Raw genomic sequence first — 22,632 nt, 5'->3', positions numbered from 1 at the left:
GGTAATAGGGATCGACCGATATGCCTTTTTCAAGGCCGATACCGATACCGATTATTAGTAATCAAGGAGACCGATAACCGATATTTGGAACCGAAATACATTTGCAGTAAAATCAGAAAATCTTGGTGTAAAAATGTAGAATAACACAACTTCTTTGAAATGCCTTTTTAAGTTTAATGAACTTTTCAACATCTTAAAACTGGTTTCCTCTCTGTGACCCTGAGTAAAGTAAATGAAGTAAAAATAAAATAAAAACTACTAAAACTTGTTCTGAACTTCTGATATTTTAGTCTCACTCATTGCGTGAATGTTATAACTCATTCATAAATGGACATGTGTATTAAACTTAAAAACAACTCACCCTTTCAGTAGTTATACATGTTAGTGACTCATCAATAGATGGTGATGTGTTTCACACTTTACAATAAGGCTCCCTTTTACCAATTATAAATGGTTGTAACTCATTCAAAGATGGTCATAAGAGATGCCGAGAAACATCAAGATGGATGGGGGGAAAATCAAATCTGTGAACAACAGATATCAAGGATGCTGGCTGATAACAAAGATGAAGTAGCCAATATAAGGCTTAGCAGTACAGATAAATGTGGGCTCACTATTTGGCAAGCAACCGGTCACAGTTGCCCTGTTTATCTCATGTCTTATAAGAGCTTATTAATGATTTATAAAGTGTCCACAACCTCAATAATAAATTAATTACAAACTATTCGTAAACCCTTTATAAGGGTAGTCTTATTGTAAAGTGGTACCCTATTGGTAAAGCTGCCAGATCTGCCTGCCTCTGCCTCGCTAATGCTGCTGCTGCTTCCACTTTGATCCTGCTGGCCTGCCCCACCACCACCCCTTCTTCCACCCCATCATCCACCTGTAGTGGGATAGTTATTCAATCATCACTCAATGTTCTATGTACATCTGTGGAGTGATGAGGCCTGAACCTAGAAACCAAACTCAAACGATATGCTCCCTCTAATATAAAGTAACACGCGAGTTGTCTGACTGAACTTGTGAGTTTGTCGTTAACAGACAAATCATGTTGGTCTCTGAAAAAAATCGCTTTTGTGACAAAATGTTCAGAAGATATATAGCAAGTGTGCGAAAAAGTACACGTCCCACCGTCCGGGACGTGTTATTTACAATATCGGACAAGTAGATCTTTCAATTGACTTGTCCGGCGGACAAGTGACGTTTTTTGCCCTGATTTATTGTCAAATTATTGATAAATTCAGTTTACAAAAGGCAGAACTCATTCGCAAATTGTACGTGTCTGCCATCGTTCGTTTAGAAATGTTAGTTTCGGTTCTGCTTGTCGATTCCTAAGGAAATGCATCTCGCCGCTTTCTGTACAGTTAGACGGGGGCGGGGTGGGGCGGGACGTGTAGCACAGTTGCAGGGCTGGGAAGCAAAATTTGGTTCCGAGTAGGAACAAATAACAATTGTCCGGTCCCGGGATTGATAAGAGTTGTGAGGACAGGAGGAGAGGACGAGCCCCGCGGACCGCAGCTCTCTCTCTCTCTCTCTCTATGCTCCGGATCAGCTGATCGTTGCACGGTGCAGCTCAGCGTCTCTCTCTCTCTCTCTCTTTCTACGCACAGCGGATCCGCTGCCCGTTTAACAGCCTCATCTTTGTCAATCTTTCTTATGTTCTTTCTCTAACACGTAATGAAGGTTATTTAGCGTTTTAGCTCCTGTGTTGTTAATATTGACCACTATTTCCTTTATGAAGTGAAGCAGCCTCCCTGTGTCCTCGCGCTGTACTCACATCCCCGGACCCCCAGACTCGGAGGAGCACAGGGATGTCAGTATTGTTTATGAAGCAGGGTATAGAAAGTAGCTACATTATTGAAATGAAAATACTATTTATTTACTTTTACAAACAGTGAGCAGCTGGGCAGCTGCAGCATGTGTATTGCAGGACATGTGTAAGCGTCTTTGAGTTTTAGAAAAGCGCTAGGCCTATAGGCTATACATATAATGTATTATTATTATTATTAGGCCTATGTGTTGGACATGTGTGGTTGGACTCTGTCTCACAGGCAGGTTGCAGCATGTGTGTTGCAGGACATGTGTTGGACACACAGACTGTGTGGTTGGACTCTGTCTCACAGGCAGGTTGCAGTGTAACATCAGAGGAGACTGGGCCAATTGTACATTCTCAAACTGCACCACTTAGAACTAACTAAACAATGCAGAGATTATTTTTATATAATTGTATTCAATAACCGTAAGAAATTAAACAGTATGAAGTGATTTGTAAATAGGAATACAGATTTGACTTAATGTTTTCATAAATATATTTTTCTCCCAATTTGTCATGGGACTTATTTTTACCCTCTCAAAGAACCGGAATCGAGAACCGAAAATAACTGGAATCGAAAAGCAGAACCGGAATCGTTAAAATCCAAACGATACCCAACACTATGTGTGATGCAGTAAAATCTTACCGCTATGTCGTAAAAACCGTGGGAAAATGTCAAATACGATGGCGAAGAAGAAGATTCCAGTGGCCCCAATTTGTGTCCATTCTGGACAAGTGAAAAATGTATTCGGACAAGTAAATTGCCAAACTCACTTGTCCATGGACAAGTACTCTCTAAAACCTTTTTCTCACACTGGCTTATGGAAAAATGCTGTCAGACATGTTGCTAATATCCTAAAGAGGCGGGCAGTGTTGAAACCTACATGACAAATACAAAATTGTTAGCATGTTAGCATGCTAAAACTAGATTAAAGCACCACTGTGTTTAAGAACAGCATAACCTCGCCATACTGTTGTTGTAGTCCCTAAGTCTGGTTGCACTCTATATGTTTGGAACATTATCCTGCTGACTTTTTCACTGAAGCAAACCTCTGAGTACAGGACTTGAACTTGTTTTTACAACGCTGTTTTACAACTCTGGCTTAATTAAATGCTCTGAATAATCTACCACCTAGTTATAGCGAGTGGCAGAGCGGATTCACAATATACACTTATAAACCGCAGGACTGAGATGAAGCACTCCACCAAGATATGCCAATGCTCATGTTGCCCCTAAAGTACATTTTCCGCCAAAATAAAAAAAAACACTAATTATTTAGAAAGCATAATGTTTTTTCCCCATATTACTTTTTTAACAGCTTCTTGTTTACTGTGTTTGCACACCATATTTTCACAATGTGTTTTTATGAGTGTTCTTTACTAATTCAGGCATTACCTTTGAAGAAAGAGAACTGGGACAGTTACAACATTACATAACCTACCCAGCTCTTTCAAACATGTGCAGAGTGTACAGTGGAGGTTTTTCCGCACAACTTCAGAAAACTGCACCCGCTGTGAAGCAGGAATGTCAGGCACAGGTTTCTGATACCCCCTCTTGACAAATCACTTTGATGGTGATTTGCTTGTCTATTTGCATTCACAACAACTGTCTTGAATTCTTTACAAGTCAATTTCCGTGGCTCATATGCATGTGGCGCTTGTAAAATTGTCTCATTTCCTGCCTCAAATTGTCAGGGGGCAGAATCCAAGATGTCATGGTTAAAATAATTATACCTCAGGAAGTGGCATGATGACTTTGTAACTGCCACTCAGGCTTACGATGATTTATATTTAAATGTTTATGAGGCTCATCTCCTTTGTGCTTTGCTCCATTTTTGTCTAAAGGTTAATAAAGAGGAGGAGCATATTTTGTTTCACATCTGATCTTATTTTTCTGTTATAAGTCTGGTGGTAGCTTTTTAATGTAAAGTCAATTCTGCAGTATCAGCATGAGTTCCAATTATATATGTACAAAAGTCCTTCCAACAATGTTAAACTTCTTGACACCAAATATATATCTGCAAATATGTGGATCAAAGCTTAAGCCCTAAAGCAGCACAAAAGATCCATGTGCTTTCATGTACTAGATAATGCATGTCAGAATAATTATATGTTATGTAAATATAGGAATGTAAGCTTGAGGCAAAATGCTAAACCAGTGAGCAAGAACTATTACTGGTTAAAATAAAATAAAGTAGATCTAAAACAACCTCTATTCCTTTATTAAAGGACCGTCCATAATGATAAATGTTCACCATTTTATTTATGTTAAAGCAAGTTTGAACCATTTAAACCCGAACAACCTCTTTTTCCAGCCTACACACGAGCACAACATTAGCTTTGTCCTGACCCCAATATTACTCACACTAATTCTTCGTGACATTTAGCTTTATCGTATCGGTCATCCCTGTCATCTAAAAATAAACAACAAACACCTCTAAAACTCAAGTGAATCAGAAGATAAGTAGCTTTAAGAGTGGCTTAAGGAAAGTGGCAGCCAAATGTAATTTTAAGTTGCTTACGATGTAAAACAAACATGTGTAAGAAACATCATCATTACCAAAGCAAAGGTGGTTCATTTTTAGAAAATACCAACAAAAGATGGTGGAAGCACTGAACACATGTTGGCTGGTCTTTGTAAATGCCTTAAAAACAAACAAATAAGTGATGGAAGATAGGAGGGAGACTGATGGCACAATGCACAAGTCTGTCAAGTAGAGAAAGGTGATTGAGAAATGTCTGTGTAGCTTGATTCTTACAAACACTAGCACTGACAATTTAGAGAAATCTAAAAGTAAGGAATACTCCACATTATTATTATCATTTGATTATGTGTTCTAGAAATTATTGAAAATGCTTGCAAAAAAAGGAAAATACACACATTGAGTCATTTACAGAAGTAGTACACGTTCATTTTCATTTGCCTGATAAAGTTGTTTCTTACTGTAAGTGCACTGTTAGATACCCAAATAACAATTCTTTATTTTGTCTTTATATGTCTAAAAGGGGTGACAAGTTTTCATGCCGAGTTATTCCCTGCATTCAACTTTATTCCACAGCTTAGGACATAACTTTAAATTCAAAACAGATATATTCACTTTGTGTAATTACACAATATATTCTTATCTTAAAAAGGCAGAATAGAAAGTGTTTTGGTTGGTTAAAGTTAGTAAATACAACAACTTAAAGTTGGCGTCAACGACATAAAAAGGGCAAGCCACTAGACAGCGGTTGGGTTAGGGTGCTCGCCTTTGGGAGAAAGTCAACCCCAGTTGTTCTCTCTTTTCAGAACAAAATTTATTTGTGTTTCTTCTTTCGTCTCAATAACTTTCCTTTTCATAGCTTATTCTTGGATGCGTGCTTAAAATCTGGCAACCGACCTCGTCATTTGTAAAGAGGTTGACTATCAATAACATCCCAATGTAATGCATTGGCCAAACTGTTTATTTACATCTTCCTATTTTTATTTATCTACTTGCAGATGATTGGCATTGCCAGAAAGATTGATTTTATACATTACATACAAATATTAAAACGCCCAACCATAAAGATTTTTATTCCAAAAAGGCCTAAGCTTGACTTGGGGGATATACAGTAGAAACCCAATAGAGATATTGGGCTTTGGTTAGGAAACCTCTGGTGTTCATACAATATTTGACAGCCCTCTTTTTACAACTGGAGCATAGTGTATCAAATTATTTATTAATTGTATTCCCAAGGCTAACTTCCATTTCAAATGGAACTTCTACCCCACTTTCAGCAGTTCTTACGATCAGAAGAAGTCAGTAACTTCTTCAATGAACAAAACGGGCATTAATTTATTTCCCAGCACTCTCTTAAATGGCCATTACTATGTCAATTATTATGCCCTCTGTCAGTAAAAGAAGAAAGACGTTAATAATTCATTCTTTCATGAATGAAAATTCTAATGTTCCTGTAGGTTGGAAGTCAGACACAGAATGGCACCCGGGAGCTGTTACGGATTCAGTGTCTTGCTGAAGGACACTTGTGAGGAAATTAGGAAACTGGGAGTAGTGACTGATAATTAGAAATGGCCTGAATTAAAGATCATGCACATTATTTTATTTCTTCTTATAATCCTATTATCTCGTTCTTTTTTTTTTTACTTTGCAAATGACCTGTTTTTCGTATATAAACTGTCTGCTCCTCCAATCGCCGATAATCTTCACATGTGCATGATGGCTGGCGAGTGATGTATTTTAGTTGTGGCAATTTTGCTTTCAGCCATTACACCCCAGATTATATAATATAAATAAATATATTAGATTATATAATGTAAATATATATATATAATCTGAAAGGAGCAGGAAAAAATTATGTTTTCAAAACTTAAACTATATTCATCTATTTACACTGGTTTGTGGTCAATGGATCATATTTCCATTGTTGAGGTCTACTAAAATAGATTGTGCGATTTTCCAAACTCACATTGGTTTCTCATACAGCATCTCTGTATAGTATGCGTATTCACCAGGTATTCACTCTCTGTCCTAAACGGCTTGTTGGAGCTCCTGCCCCACCTCCCTGTGAGCCCAGTGTGCTCCGATTGGTCGGGACGTTGCGAGGCTCGTTGCTGCGCGGAGCGGACAGGCTTCCGGGTCGGCGAAACATCGAGAACAAGCGAAACTCAACCTGAGCACACACAAACAGTCACAGCCGACGTAAAAACAATAAGTGTGGCTTGATATTGAGTAAGAAAAAGGTTTATAACTCTGTGAGAATGGGTCTGCGGAGAGCATTTCTCCGCGATCCCAACTCGTCTATTACCAGCATTCAGGGACTCCCTGAGTTAGCCAAGGGATCATGGTATGTGAGGTGCCCGCAGATTGGTCCATTTGGGCAAATCCGGTCATTTGTTGTTGATTTGGGTGTTCGCACGTCACAGAACCCAGGAAGCAAGGCGTTCTGGGGCAGCATAGACAGGTATTTTCTGTGTTAGAGTTTTACTCGCTACAGGGTGTACTTTGAGGGTTTGTGACTCTGCAGACCGTTAACATGCATATAAACCTTCGTAACACACAAGGGGACGGGTAATAACCGGAAAAGCATGACATGGGCCCTTTAATACCATACCAATTTTGAAAATAATCGTGTGGTTTTATCATTAACACTTTAATTCCTTCATAATTTTCTTACAATACAATACCTTACTTGGTAATGAACAAAAACCTTACGAGTTCTCATATCCCACTAATTCTCTTACAGATTATATGCAGGTGATAATCTACAACCCAGGTACAAACCAAACCAACATGGTTTCTGCATGCTTGGTAAATATCTTCATGTAGAACCTCTCCCCAATCTGTCCCATATCATTGTTTTATTAATTCAACACATACATTACTCCAAAGTGGCACAACCAATCTGGAAAAAACATGTATTTATTTATTGCTATAACTTTGATAACCAGTTTTCTTTCAAGGTCCAAATTGTTGCATGATTTTGCAACTTATTATATTTATATCAGACCACGGATCAGCATGGAGTCTTGGAATTTATATAATATCATCTTTGCTTGCATCTGCAACACTTGAAGCTCCTAGAGAACTCATCAAAACACCTCAAGCCTGAGTTATATCTTACTGAACCCCTTCTTACCCATGATTTATTATGATTTTAAATAATGTAATCCGTCAAAATTCCAAATTCTCAATGTACAGTATGTATGATACGTAGCGAAAACAGCTTAACATCCTTTATTTCTCAATGAACAAATAACACTTATTTTCAACCCTGATGGGTATAGCTTTAGGAGTCAGTCTGCTCCTACACTGTAAAATGTTTGACTGTAAAATTACAGTGAATTACTGTAATTGACTGTGAATATTTCACAGTAATTCACAGTATATTAGAATAAAAGTACAACTAAATACTGTGACTTTACAGTTGCCATGCCCATGGAATTACTGTGATATAGCAGTACAGAGCTGTGATATTATGGTACCTTGCTGTACATAAATTACAGTAATTACCTCTATTTTCACATTATTACTGTAGAAGTAATGCAACACAGTAGCCAGTAATTTACTGTAAATATAAAAATGTAAATAATACGATAATGTATTGTAAATCTGACTAGTTCACTGGGATTTTACCATAAATACACAATTCAATCAGCTCAATAAAAAAAAAAAAAAAATGCCCATTTTAACTGACTGACATGGGGGTTTAAATGCCGTGCCTCTTTTTGGTTTTCGAGCCGGTAACACATGTCTACAGACATACACTCGAAGTTAAGCGTTTTTCTGAAGAAAGTGCTGACATGGGGGTTTAAATGCCGTGCCTCTTTTTGGTTTTCGAGCCGGTCTCAGGATTAATGCCCAGGAAGCACCTGAAAACAATAAGCCAAGACAACCATTTCAATTTTACATAGATTTATATGTTGCATCGTTTATTTTAAGGCATATGCAGCGGTGCCCCTTTCAATTTAAGTAAAACCTGCACCAAAGACATAAATTAGTATTCAAAGCCAAGCAAGAGCGATGAAAGCAAGAAAATCACTTAATTTGTTGTGTTATCACAGAGGATGGTCTGAAATAATACAGTAACATGTTGTGAAATCCTGGTAATCATTTATCCTGTACATTCACAGTAATTAACTGTGAATGTATTGATTTCACTGTGAAATTCAAAGTTACAGTATTATATTGTGAACATTACAGGTAAAGACTGTAAAGTGGTAAAACAGTAATTTATTGTAAAATATTACAGCTAAATATTGTGAAATAATGGTAATATTTTACAGTGTATGGGTGCAGCCTTTAGTGAAAAACAGACGGGCATGAAGGAGGCTGTCTTAGCCTTATGGCTCTCTGTGGCATGTCATTAGTCTGCCTAATTATATAATAATGACTGCCTTCCATTACAGGCTGGTGCAGTACACATGGTGCTCAGAGCTTCAGACCACCTTACCCATTACAAGACCAGTCAACTCCGCTGACAAAGAAGTTCTGAGATTGCTCGTTCCCCCATGTCTCTTTCCTTTTATGTTTTACTCACAAACAGTCCTCTTTTGTTTCCTGCATTTACAGCCTTGCCAGGGTTGAGCTGAGGCTGAAATCCTATTCTGACGGACAAGCTGGCCCACAGCTAATTTTCCAGCTGGTATTGTACTGTGTGTGTTCACAGAAGAAAGATGTAAGGAATTCTGTACATAAAAGACAGGGTTTCTCAAATGCTTCACAACTCGAGGCAATACTTGAATTTTGCAGAACATACACACTATAAACCGAGCTCACGTCAAGACAAATGAAAAGGAGGGCCATCTATGGTCAGTAAGCATCACAAGGCACACAATCCAGTGATTTGTTCAAGCAAAGTTTTATTGTTTTCTCCCTTCCAATGCTGTCTCATACAGTACCTTACGACGACAAATATTCTGAATGTCTTTCAATAAAGATTTTAGACCACAGTGATACTAAGCTTTATTGTGAATATAATGGAAAGAGGGTGAAATCAGTCTTTGTGGTTTTAGTATATAAAGGATCTGTGCCTTTGGCCATCTTTTAACAGTGAGTGCAACCAGGGTATCTGTGTTTTTTTTAATAGGTTTTGAGATTCACGATACCCAGGAAGAAAACATTGTAAAATGAGAAATCTCCAACGAGGCGTTTTGGGGAGGTTTTGGTTTTACTCCCTACAGGGTGTACTTTGAGGGTTTTTGACTCTGCAGACCGTTTACTTGCATAAAAACCTTCATAACACACAAGGGGACGGGTAATAACCAGAAAAGCATGACATGGGCCCTTTAAGCAAAGTTCAAGCAAAATTCAGACAGCTAACAGTTATTTATTATACGTTTAAAGTCATATGGTTACGTAAACAAGCTCATACTAAAGTTAAAAAAAAATACTCCAACACATCAGTTACTGTAAGCTGTTTGTGTTTTGTATTATGGTAAAAATACTTTAACCCTCTCTGCCATATTCATGTCAAACTAAATGCCATACAAGGAACAGGTGTTTTACTCCTTTTATAAATAATAATAATATTATGAATGTGAAAATATTTAAGTTGAGAAAACAGTGTGAAGTGTTTCTTCTTATCGTTTGATCCCTTTAATCTTCTTTGACAATATGAATGTATAGAAGCAGAACATAATGTGGTTTAGTAGTATACATTCTAGATGCTCTATCTATACTGATGGATTACATATGTAAATATTACTTTCTTAAAATATGGGGGTAATAATTAAATCGTGAAAAGTCAAATGTACTGTATCTCTTCTGAGGATTACGTGCTGACAACATAGGCTAAACAGTGCTATAGTCACACAATGTATGGGAAACCCTGCTCTGAGATCAGTGTAGACATGCATTAAAGGAATGTACACAGATCAACAAGTCCTCCAACTCATACGACCAAATGGGCCGATTGTTCAGGCCCTTATTACGACCAAATATGTTGTTTGTTCAAGCGCTTAATACGTCCTATAATTAAGTTTTAAAGTTTTCGCCCTCTAGTGCTGCCGTTGAATGCTAACGTTACAGAGGGTCGTTTATTCACAAATAACCCTCTCTGTAAAATCCTAAATTGTAGGATAGTTTGGCCATTAAAACGCTTTTTGATTAGATTTCTAGCGAGAAGTGTATATTGAACTTTTAGAATCCACGTCCAGTCGATATGTAGGATCTATAGTTTGATAGATATTACGAAGATGATTTGAGGTATGCGGCAGCCTCCATGTAAAGTTACGGGTTGAAAACAGTATTTCCGGTCTGGACATTTTCATAATAAAACCAATGATCAAATGATTTAACAGTGATATCTGCAGTACTCATCAACTACAAAACATCAGTTTTGTTGATTGTGTACAATGCTTTTGTGTTTTTCCCATAGGTTTTTCTCTTTCGATTCTGAGAGACACCTTTCTTTTTTCAGAGGTTTTGATAGGCTAAAACATCGATTGATTTAGCCGCAATGCATGTCAGGATATGGTGTTTATGCGATATGAAATAAGAAAAGCATAACAAAATTAAAAAATAATACTTCATTCCGAGTGTTCTTGCTTTTCTCTTTGGAATTCATCACTCTTTCATCACATAACGGCATTGTATCACATGGTTCGGTTGCATTAAATATTACATATCTGCCGTAGATATTTATTTATAGAGCCCTGATCAGAAGACCTTTTGACAAACTGTAAGAAATGCCGCCAAAACTGAATACGTGACGTGGATCATAAATATATCAGCAATTAAACAACATCTTCCATTTCTTTTTACACAATACGTCTCCTGGCAGTATCAACACTAATTCGGCTGAATTTTATATTTGATCCAATTGGTAGATTAGATTTACCATAACGGTGCACAGCTGATAGAAAGGGATTTTTTTGTAGTTTTTAACGATATTATTTACTGAACTAGTAAATATGAGTAAAAATGCCAGGTTAACCTCTGAATTGTAGTGGAGTAGAACAGGGGTTCTCAAACGTTTTGTTTATGCGGACCACTATTTATTATCAAGGATGTTCGCGGACCACCTCATATGCAAACCGTAAAAATAAGTATATATATAAACTTAGTGTTAAAACGCCGATATTTTTTTATAGTTAATTATAGACAATCAAAATAAAATTGAAGCCTATCTGATACTTTTGTGACCGGTGTCTGTCTGCGTTGTGTATGTTTCTCAAAGAGGACGGCGGACGGTATTTTAATTAGGTCATCCTAAACAATGCCACAAGTGCGCACGCGCGCAGTGCACTCACAAAACGGGCAGACAGGTCTACAAAAAACTACCGCTATGCTTAGTCCTACTTTAGTTACTGTACTGCAAAAAGCAGACGGTGCTGCGCTCAACACACATAGACTCAAAACCATGGACACACAGGCATATAAGTAACATAAACAATGTATAGACCTAAGTTGCATAAAGGCTTGAGCAACCGTATTGCAACCAAGCAGACAGCGCTGCTTCTCTCTCTTTCTCTCTCTCTCTATCTCCACTTTCAAGATCTATTTAAATCTAAAAAAATCCCAAAGTTGTCCTGAAATTCACCTATTAAATAAACAAAATGAAAAATATAGCCTACTCAGGGGTTAGGGGGGGGTGCTAGTGGATCGCCGGAGCTGTTAGATTAACATTAACATGCTTATTGTAGTTGTAAGTGCACTGCCTTGCGGCCTGTAGCACCGTCCTTGATGGAGCATATGTGTGGGCTGGACCTGTATTTTACAGGAAAGGAGTGAGCAGAGAGTAGAGTAGTTGTCGATTCTTGTTCTGTTTTCTGTGAATATCTGCCTCACCCTCTCAGACTTTGAGTTGTGCGCGCTACTAAAGAGACGTGTTACCATGGAAACCAAACAATGGTGTAGCTGTGTTAAAATCCGAGTGTAAATCTGATTTTGTCAGAAATCCGGAGAAATGCGGGAGAAATATGACCCCGGGAGGAAACCGGGAGAGGGCAATGAAATCGGGAGTCTCCCGCGAAAATCGGGAGGGTTGACAAGTATGGTCTGGATGCTTCTCGTTTTGCGCCGTCCAGTTCAAATGAAATCGCCGCCAATCATATTTCCACGCTCGCGCCAGGGCCGGGGGAGGGGTTACAAGGCTCGTGTCTTGTGGTGCATTCACTTGCACTCGGACATTAGAGATTTTCTCTCATAAATGTCTGATGAGCCCAACGACCACTACCCAGTAGGGGTTTCACCAACTAATCGACTAGTCGACTAGTCGACTACCTTTACCACTAGTCGGCACTGTAGGCCCTAGTCGACTAGTCGTGAAAAAAATTGAGGTAAATGAAGTGCTGCAAAATGCTCCAAAACACGTCCGACATTCTTATGTATGGCAGTACTTCAACGAAGATGTAACCAACTCCACAGTGAAGTGTCAGTTGTGTACAGCTATACTGAAGTACAATACAAATGCATCTGCTATGCGCAACCATCTGAAGATGAGACACCCGCTGCCGACAGCTAGCACTAGCAGTAATGCTAGCACCAGTGAGCAATGGACCGGCGTCAGCACTGAACAGAGGCAAACGAACAGCAAGAAAACACGGGTCAACAGTGATGCGGATGATGAGCTACGGGATTACTGCCAGCGGACACCGCATATCCCCACAATGGATAATCCACTGGAGTGGTGGGCAGAAAACGTGCACCGCTTTCGAGGAGCTACCTGGCTATTTCAGCCACAAGCACCCCGAGTGAGAGGGTTTTTTCCCTGGCAGGCAACACTGTCACCCGAAAGCGGTCAAGCCTCCTTCCCTCACATGTCGATGAGTTGGTGTTCAAACCAAACCAAAAATATGGAAAGGTGGACGTTATCTTGGAGCACAGCGAATAAAGTGTTGCGCACTGGATTTACGTGGCATTTATGTAAACAAGAGTTTTTTGCTGTCGATTTTGGTGAGTCCAGTTACTGTTTGTTATTTACTCAGCCATGTAACACAAATTAAAATGCAGTGTTTAATGTTACTGTATGAGTTCCAATATAAAATACAGTTGTACACCTCTCTTTGTGTGTCTTTATTATGACGTAACGACTAGTCGACTAGTCGACTACTATTTTGAAAAATGTGTCGACGAGTAAATATTGGTAGTTGTGAAACCCCTACTACCCAGTGCCTGATATCATTAGAAAGCTAGGAATCTCCTTTTTCCAACAGTGTATACAACTCAAAATGTGTCTTCGAGTCAATCCGACTGATTTCAAGAGAGAAAGTCACATATCAGGTGATCCCCGAAAATCCTTGATAGTAAAAAGTGGATTTTATTTAGCTTTTTTCCACGGACCACCTGCAGTACCCTCGCGAGGGAGCCGGGGGCTGGACCCGTCCAATTCCAGTTTTGGAAAGTCTGTCGTGGTTCCATTCCATTTCAAAGGGCTGTTGACGCTCGGCGTAACCTTGTCACACTGCCACTCCAACATCCAATCACAGGGCTTGATGACTAATCACGGGGTTTGTAAAGCAAGGCGGGTGTTGTAGTCCCAAACGATAGCTGGGGATTCTGGGTAGTGTAGTGTCTTCGGAAACTGTAGTGCCTAAATTCCGAACAAAACATTTTTTTCTCGGAATCGAAGGTTAAAAACACAAAAGCATTGTACACAATTTAAAACAATCAATATTATGTAATTAACAAGGATAAACTGATGTTTTTTAGTGGATGAGTAATATCACTGTGTAATCATTTGACAGTGAGGGGAATATATCCGGTTTTATTATGAAAACTTAGAGACAGGAAAAACAGTTTTCACCCACGCTAACTTTACATGGAAGCTGCATACACGTTATCCTGGCGAGACCTCAAATCATCTTTGTAATATCTATCAAACTATAGATCCTAGACATCGACTGGACATGGATTCTAAGAGTACAATATACACTTCTCGCCAGAAATCGAATCAAAAAGCATTTTAATGGCCAGTATTCCACAATTTAGGATTTTCGAGAGAGGGTTATTTCTGAATAAACGTCCCTCTGGAGCGTTTGCAATGAACGGGCCGGGAGCACTGTTCGAAATGGGGGGGAGCCAGGGGAGCTTGGCTCCCCCGAAGAGGGAGGGAGCTCCCCTGAAGGCCGACTTTGAGATAAATAGGGGGAGCCCAAAACAATCGTGCATATTTGTGTCACACAGATTAGAAATGTTGAGTTTCTGTAAATAAAAGTTCTTGAAATAAATAATAGTTATTGTTCATTACAGTTTCTGAATATTTGTTTTATATTTGTGAATATTTGTGGGTGTTGCCATCTATACGTGGCGGCACTGCATTCTTTACGCTACTTACGTAGCTATGGTTACGGTGGCGATGCCAGCGCTGTGTTTGAAATGTTCATATTGATATTTTTTTAACTCTGGCTTTGTGATAACAAATATGGCAAAACGGAAAAACAGCCATGCCTTGCAGCTTTTGGATTCACAAGCAAAGAAGCGAAGGAGTCTAAAAATGACAACGTGAACGGAAAACAACTTTTAGTTGGCCGGCTGTAAGCGCCGTTAGGGTCGAGTTTTATGCGATTAGTTTTGTATCATAAAGATAAAGCAACACTTTCTCAGAATAAAGCAAAACTATGAGTTTAAAAGAAAAAAAAACTGAGGCAAGCAAAATAAAAATAAATTTCAAAAATAAAAATAAAAGTTGCAAACAAATCCTTTGTGTAATCATGTAAACTATAAGTATTTTTTCTTTGTTTTAACATAGGTTTTTGTTTGCAGTTCTTGTTTCTTCTTTCTCAATGATCAGACTTTTGCTCTCGCTGCAGCTTTCTCGTTTACGCTCCCTCATTTTTTGTTTGAGATTTTGACACAAACATCCCAGGTGGGCGGGACTTTCAGGGGTACCTCCCCATTAGCTACTCAGTTTTTGAGTGACAGCCCAATCCTCCAGCGATTGTACAGTGCAGGCAGCTGCGGTGCGGTAGCTGAGCGTGGATAGAACACCTCCAGAAGAACCAGCATTTCAATTATTATAATACTACAAGTGAAAATATATGTAAGTATTGATCATTTGTATTGTTTGTGCTGTACTATACGGTCTGTTTCTTTATTGTGTTAAGTGAGAAGTAAAGAAAAGCTGTGCTATGAAAGTTAGCTTTTGCTACCTTTAGATCCATAACAATGCAAGCTAAGTAGCCTAACAGTTAGCTACAAAGCTAGCAGTGAGTGAGCGTTCAGACACCTGCGCACACACTCTACCAACAGGCTTTTCCATGATTCTGTTTAGATATGCAAGTATAAGCCATGATAGCTTATTTTATTAACACGCTAATTTGATATGAAAATCAATGGAGGCTGAGTTAACTTTGTAGGAAAACCTACCGTCCATGACTGCCCCTGAGCTGTGTTTTATTTTTCATTTCCTAAAACATTTATGTTCCTCTCATATTAACAGTGTGGATCATTGAGACAGCGTGGTGTCCAGAGTCTTATCCCGTTTCCCCACTTCCTCTGAGGGGACAGCACGGAGGGGGGGGCATGAAGAAAAACCTGCACCATCTTCATCCACGCTGGCGTTACTGTTATAACTTGCTCAGTGTCATTTCATTTGACCAAATGTCTACATATACATTTAATAGATGTTATTATTATCCACCTTTTTGTTTTATGTCCTTTTATTTAAAACATTCTTTGAGACTTCATCTTCTGGTTAAAATTTCAATTAATGTAATTTGTATAATCACTCTTTTGTCTTTATTCTACGTGAAAATCTTAGAGATTCCATTCAAATCTGTTGATTATTCATATCTTCCTCAGGCTAGGAATAGTGTTTCGAATTGTTTATGCTAAATGTATATAATTTTCTCACAGGATATAGAATGACACAACACAGTTTGTATCCATTGTGTGTGAATGCTTCAGCTCTTCAGACCAACATAGTAAGATGTGAGCATGTTCCTAATTGTGTTGGTATGCAGCCTAGGTCTGTTCTGTTTAATAAAGAAAATTGCCACTTTTATATTGTAGAATTTGTTAAATTAAAGCAGTCTTTAATTGTTTGTCGTAAACATATCAATATATGCTTTCGAAATGTAACATGTCTTTGAAAAAATAATAGTATACAGTTTATATTGTGTATCACCTTTAGCTTGAAAATACATTTTAATCTATAAAATAAATAGACAGACAGACACTTTATCAATCCCAAATTGGGAAATTATTTAACAGCAGCAGTGTGTTCAGGTATTAAAATATTTAAAGTTGGAATAAAGTATAAACTACACAACACAAGTCTAATGCACAGCAATCCATAAATGAGTCCGATATGTTCATGAAAACTCCCCAGGAGACACCAACACTAACGTGGCCGAGTGGACTCCGGAGTTTGCTGCATGAGTTGCACTGTATGATCTGTGGTGTAGTGGGCTGTCACTCAAACACTGAGTAGCCAATGACGACACACCCCTGAAAATCCCGCCCACCTGGGATGTTTGTGTCAAAATCTCAAACAAAAAATGAGGGAGCGTAAACGAGAAAGCTGCACCGAGAGCAAAAGTCTGATCATTGAGAAAGAAGAAACAAGAACTGCAAACAAAAACCTATGTTAAAACAAAGAAAAAAAATACTTATATTTAACATGATTACACAAATGATTTGTTTTCAATTTATAGTTTTATTTTTGAAATTAATTTTATTTTGCTTGCCTCAGTTTTTTTTTCTTTTAAACTCATAGTTTTGCTTTATTCTGAGAAAGTGTTGCTTTATCTTTATGATACAAAACTAATCCCATAGAATTTGACAGCTCCTCACCGAGTTGAGTAAAGTTGGAACGATATTTGCAGATTCAGATTTCACGGATCAATAACTCATGAACAAAACGTTGTTCAGACACAAAGTACGTCTCCTAAGTACCGTGGTAAGGTTGACAACGAACTACAATCAAATTTTGATTAAAAAAAAAAGCCAATACGTGTTGTCCTCCAAACTGGACACATTACATTGGTCTCTATCCGCAGCCCGAGAAGAAACGAGTGCTCAGGGACCGTCTGCAAAGTGCAACTCCGAAAAAAGAGAATACAATAATATTCAATCACTTCACATTTATACAGTATGTTTCTACCAAACTCACTACACACATCGATACTCTCCTGTTGCTCATACTACAGCAGAGAGTTTGGAAGAATGTGCTTTTGAATAATTTTGGGGAATATTTATTATGTAAAATGTTCAATAAATATGGTATGATCTGCAATATCTTCACTATTATACAGTGGAGTGCTACCAGGGGCGGACTGGGACTACAAATCAGCCCGGGACTCTCGACCGGCCCACTTCGGTACCGCCGGCCCACCGCGGTGCTCGTGACTTACCGCAGAGGTAGACATTAAGGGTAAAATGCCACTGGCATTATATTATCACTGGCCCCACCATTGTAACCACTGGCCCGGAGCATTCGTCCAAAAAAAAACGACTATTAAAATTAACACATTTGTTGCAATAGTAATGTATGCACTAACTACATTACTACTTGTACTACAACATTTGAATAATCAGTTCTTCCTCATTTTCCTCAATTGTTCATATTTGGTTTATTCAAATAATGATATTGTGGTCATTGTTAAAAAATGTCTGCTATTATTATGAGTATTATTATTTGTATAATGCGCTTTCTGCCTTCCTGTCATTAGGAGTTAAACATGTAATGGCTATGTAATTGATTTGATTAGAACCTTCATTATCCTAAACTGCTGGGATATTTCGCCAATACCTTTATATTGTCTACTCTTCACTTACTTGTCAGCACAGATCGGCATTGGTATACAGAGCCGACAGAAGACCTTGTTTATATTGGCATCATATTGAGAGGTGCAGCCAGTGACGCGTCCTAAAACCAGGAAGTAAGCCGCTGGTTCCCTCGACAAAAAGCAATGGGATTTCTCCACAGGATTTTGGAAAATAGCTGGAAATAAGGTCTGTGGAAAACAAACCTGTTTGATAAATGCACGTTTTGTTCAGCCGGATAATCTCCACATGTCTACCCTACTTTTATAATTTTCGAATCATAAATCTAATCGATAGATTATAAAAGGGTTTTAGGACATCAACTCCATCGATCAAGCTGGCTGAAACTTTCTCTCCCTCTTCTTCTCATGCTCCCTGTCACTCTCCTTTAACTCCTCCGGTGACTTTCTTTTATTTGAAGATTGTTTTTTGCCCGGTGCTTGGCCGGTTACCGCTGGTATTAAAAACATTTTGGCGAATGGTTAGGTGGCGCGATAGTCTGGAGTGAAGGAGCGCGCTGCCGCTCACGTGAGCCTGCTCGCGCTGCGCTCCGCAGCAAACAGCTGTTTGCTTTTCACCCAACAACGACAACCGACCTGCAACCGACTCACGGAACGCTATGTTGTGATAAACTAAACAATTTAACTAAATTGCTAGTCAAAATACCAATACCAAAGGACACATTTTTTTAAAGCAATATTTTTAGTGGCCCGAGCGGGCAAGTGGAAAGTATTATGCTGGCCCGGGGTGTCTAAATAGTGCTTCCGGGCCAGCGGGCCATTTATAATGCCGAGCCCTGCCGGTTACCGGCAGGCCCACATCGTCCGACCGGCCCACTTCAGTACCGGCCCATCGGGATTCGTCCCGAACGTCCCGATGGCCAGTCCGCCCCTGAGTGCTACTCATTACACACATCAATAGTCTCCTGTTGCTCATACTACAGCAGAGCGTTTGGAAGAATGTGCTTTTGAATAATTTTGGGGAACATTTCTAATGTAACATTTTCAATAAACAGGGCATCATCTTCAATAACGTTACTATTATACAGTATAAATATTCACCAAAATTATTCCAAACCATATTCTTCCAAACTCTCTGCTGTAGTATTACCAACAGGATACTATTGATGTGTGTGGTGAGTTTGGTAGAAATATAATAGTAACGTTATTGAAGATTATACCATATTTATTGAATAGTTTACATATGAAATATTCCCCCAAAATTATTCAAAAGCACATTCTTCCAAACTTTCTGCTGTAGTATGAGCATCAGGAGACTATTGATGTGTGGAGTGAGTTTGGTAGTAATACTGTATAATAGTGAAGTGATTGAATATTATTGTATTCTCTTTTTTCGGTGTTGCACTTTGCAGACGGTCCCTGAGCACTCGTTTCTTCTCCGGCTGCGGAAAGAGAACAATTTAATGTGTCCAGTTTGGAGGACAGCACGTATTGGCTTTTTTTGATCAACATGTGATTGTAGTCCATTGTCAACCTTACCACGGTACTTAGGCATAGCCGTGGGAACATGTTTCAAATGGGGGGTGCTGTGGGCAGGGGCGGAGCTTCCTACAGGCAATATAGGCGGTTGCCTAGAGCGCCACCCAGAGGGGGGCGCCAAAAATTGCAACAAAAAAAAAAAATCTTTTTTTTTTTTTTTTTTTTTTTTGCTTGGCGCAGTTTTGGCGCCCCCCCTCTATATCTGCAACCATTATTCTTACATAAAAAAAAAATTCTAACATAAGGGAAAATGAGCCAAAAATCTAAAACGGTCGGTCGGAGAGCCTCGGCTTTAGGTGTTCACAGTCAGAACATGCTAGAGCGCTGTGCATTGATGGGTATCGGTCAAGTGTTTATCAAATTGAGCGTTGAGGAAAGAAAGACTAACGTTAGAGAACTATGAAGAGGCAAAAGCCATCTGGGGCGCAGTATAAAAACAGAAGAAAAGAAGAAGAAGAGAAACGTGCCAAGGTGAAAGGTATGCAATTTTGATTGTATTGTCAACATTAGCGAATGGATCATGTAATCTTGCTAGTTAGCCAAGCCAACGTTAGCTAGCCAGCGTTTGTTATTGCCATTCAGTCGAAACTGTCATAAGGCTATTTTCTTTGTGTCATGAAATAGAAATATTAGTAATAAAAACAATGTTAGTTTTGGTGTAGCGAGCTAGCCAGTGTGGTGGAATGTTAGTTAGTTGGTAACGTTAGCTAACGTTAAGTTTACCTCAGAAAGCACATTGACTATCCGAGTCAAACATTTGCCAAATTCAACCCTGTCATAATGTGCGCTAACGTTAGCTAACTAGCTCAGTGGTTCTCAACTCCAGTCCTGTTGAATGTTTTCGTTCCAACCCAGAACTAACACACCTGATTCAACTGTTCTAATAAGATAGGCATAGCTCTTGATTAGTTGAATCAGACCTGTCAGGCTGTCCTAATGCTTACTAACTAAATAATAGCTACATTTAACAAATGGAAATGATTCAATGTTGATAATACACATTTTGTTATATCATTTTAGATTCACTTTTAAAATATCTGGGACCATCTGCTGCATCAGTTGACAAGGAACCGCCATGCACCTCAGCTGTGCCGGCTTCCTCAGGTGAGTGCAATGTGTCAATAGATGTTCCTGATGATAAATAATTGAATGTGAAATCCAGTCAATATATTTGCTCTTGTGTTTTCTTTCTATATTTATAGACCTAGAACCACATGAAGGAACGTCAGAACAGCAAGCTGCTCATCCTGATGAGATGACCACTGATTCCACCCTGCCACTGACCACTGTGTCTGTTTGTTCTGGTGAGTACAATATGTCAATAGATGTTCCTGATGTGATGATAAATAATTGAATGTAAAAATGACTGTCGTGCCATTTCTAATCCAGCCAATATATTTGCTCTTGTGTGTTCTCTATATATGTATAGGCCCAGAACCACTGCAAGGAACGTCAGAACAGCCTGCTGCATCTCATCCTGATTGCACCACAGATTCCACCCATACACTCTTCTCAGGTGTGTGCCTTATGAATGTAAAGATGTTTAGCTATAAACCTAATTGTCCTCATGCTTTCAAATAATTGCTTTCTGTTTTTATTTACATTTTACACACTGTCCCAACCTTTTTGGAATTGGGGTTGTGTGTGTGTGTGTGTGTGTGTGTGTGTGTGTGTGTGTGTGTGTGTGTGTGTGTGTGTGTGTGTGTGTTGTGTGTGTGTGTGTGTGTGTGTGTGTGTGTGTGTGTGTGTGTGTGTGAAGATATTGTGAATATGAGGTGAGAAAATGTGCTTCACATGCCCTCCAGATGCAGCAAAGACAGACGATCCACTACCAACCGATCCTGCTGACTGCCCTTCACATCTCACAGACACAATGAGGACAGAGTTTGTTCGGAGAGGACCATATCAGATAACACCTGATTTCATTTTCCCAAGGAGAGATGATGGGAGAAGTTGCCACCACCAGTACTTCAGCAGGACCTTAGTAAATGGAGAAAGGATCAAAAGAAGTTGGGTGACATATTCAAAAAAGAAGAACAGTCTTTTTTGTTTTTGTTGTCAACTTTTATCTCCAAAACAAATTAATTTAACAAATGCAGGACTGTCGGATTGGAAAAATGCAAGTGCTGCTTTGACCAGCCATGAAAATAGTCCGGAACACCTGAACAATTTGGCGTCATGGAAAGAATTGGCAGTTCGATTAAAACAAGGTACAACAATAGACAAACAAGAGCAGGCCCTCCTTGAGGCAGAGAAGAGTCGGTGGAGAGCAGTGCTGACACGACTGGTTGCTATTGTACAGTCTCTGGCAGGGCGAAATATGGCATTGAGAGGAAAGACAGAAATACTCTCCTCAAATGGAAACTTTTTGAAAGAGGTTGAGCTTTTGGCGCAGTTTGACCCAGTGATGAAAGACCACATCCACAAGATTAAAAGTCAAACATCCCACCACAGCTACTTGGGCAAAACCATTCAGAATGAGTTGATTGAATGCATCAGTGGAAAGATTCTATCAACAATAGTGCAAGAAATAAAGAAATGCAAGTACTTTTCCCTCATTTTAGATTGCACCCCGGATGTTAGCCACACTGAACAGCTGTCAGTAGTCATCAGAATTGTGACACTGGAAGAAGACCCCCAGATTAAAGAGCACTTCATGGGATTCCTAGTAGCAGAGGAGTCCACTGGTAAAAGTTTGTCCGCCCTGATTTTGAAGAGGCTGGAGGAGTTGCAGATTGCCTTTGATGACTGCAGAGGACAGTCATATGACAACGGCGCAAATATGAGAGGGAAGAACAAGGGAGTACAGGCCAGGCTACTGCAGTTGAACCCAAGAGCTTTGTTTGTGCCTTGTGGGGCACATACACTCAATTTGGTCATTGCTGATGCTGCCAAAAGCTCCAAAGATGCCATATCATTTTTTGGCATTGTGCAGAAGCTATACTGCCTGTTTTCTGCCTCTACACAGAGATGGGCCATCCTCAAGAAACACGTCAACCTTTCACTCAAAATGTGGTCAGAAACCAGATGGGAGAGCAGAGTGAAAGCTGTGGAGCCTCTGCGATATGAAGCCGCAGCTGTGAGAGAGGCACTGCTTGAGGTGAGAAACCAGGCCAAAGACCCAATCATC

At 39.2% G+C, this 22,632-nt stretch overlaps 1 protein-coding gene across 3 annotated transcripts; it reads left to right on the top strand.

Annotated features, from left to right (window-relative positions):
- The first annotated feature begins 19,639 nt into the window (after positions 1-19,639).
- LOC307037244 (uncharacterized protein) lies at positions 19,640-21,849 on the top strand. 3 transcript variants are annotated; one of them, XM_079678027.1, is made up of 4 exons: positions 19,640-19,980; positions 20,523-20,606; positions 20,705-20,806; positions 20,932-21,177. In XM_079678027.1, the coding sequence occupies exons 1-4, from the start codon at positions 19,902-19,904 to the stop codon at positions 21,081-21,083; spliced, it is 417 nt and encodes a 138-aa protein (XP_079534153.1). In that variant the 5' UTR covers positions 19,640-19,901; the 3' UTR covers positions 21,084-21,177. The 3 variants fall into 3 exon arrangements, 1 of the variants encoding a protein (XP_079534153.1); XR_013807636.1 differs by adding an exon at positions 21,308-21,849 and having other exon boundaries at positions 19,642-20,606; positions 20,932-21,018; XR_013807637.1 differs by adding an exon at positions 21,262-21,849 and having other exon boundaries at positions 19,642-20,606; positions 20,932-21,018.
- The last annotated feature ends 783 nt before the right edge of the window (positions 21,850-22,632 follow it).

Source organism: Notothenia rossii (genome assembly GCF_949606895.1).
Source record: "Notothenia rossii genome assembly, chromosome: 4".
In the NCBI taxonomy this organism is placed as follows: domain Eukaryota; kingdom Metazoa; phylum Chordata; class Actinopteri; order Perciformes; family Nototheniidae; genus Notothenia; species Notothenia rossii.
The sequence above is the reverse complement of the archived record's forward strand: the minus strand, read 5'-3'. Positions and strand labels throughout refer to the sequence as shown.

Bases quoted from the DNA above. Each gene is read 5' to 3' on its own strand.
- LOC307037244 (XM_079678027.1), top strand. From the start codon at position 19,902: ATGAAGAGGCAAAAGCCATCTGGGGCGCAGTATAAAAACAGAAGAAAA. The intron at 19,981-20,522 runs GTATGCAATTTT...ATATCATTTTAG, and splicing joins GAAACGTGCCAAGGTGAAAG to ATTCACTTTTAAAATATCTG. The intron at 20,607-20,704 runs GTGAGTGCAATG...CTATATTTATAG, and splicing joins AGCTGTGCCGGCTTCCTCAG to ACCTAGAACCACATGAAGGA.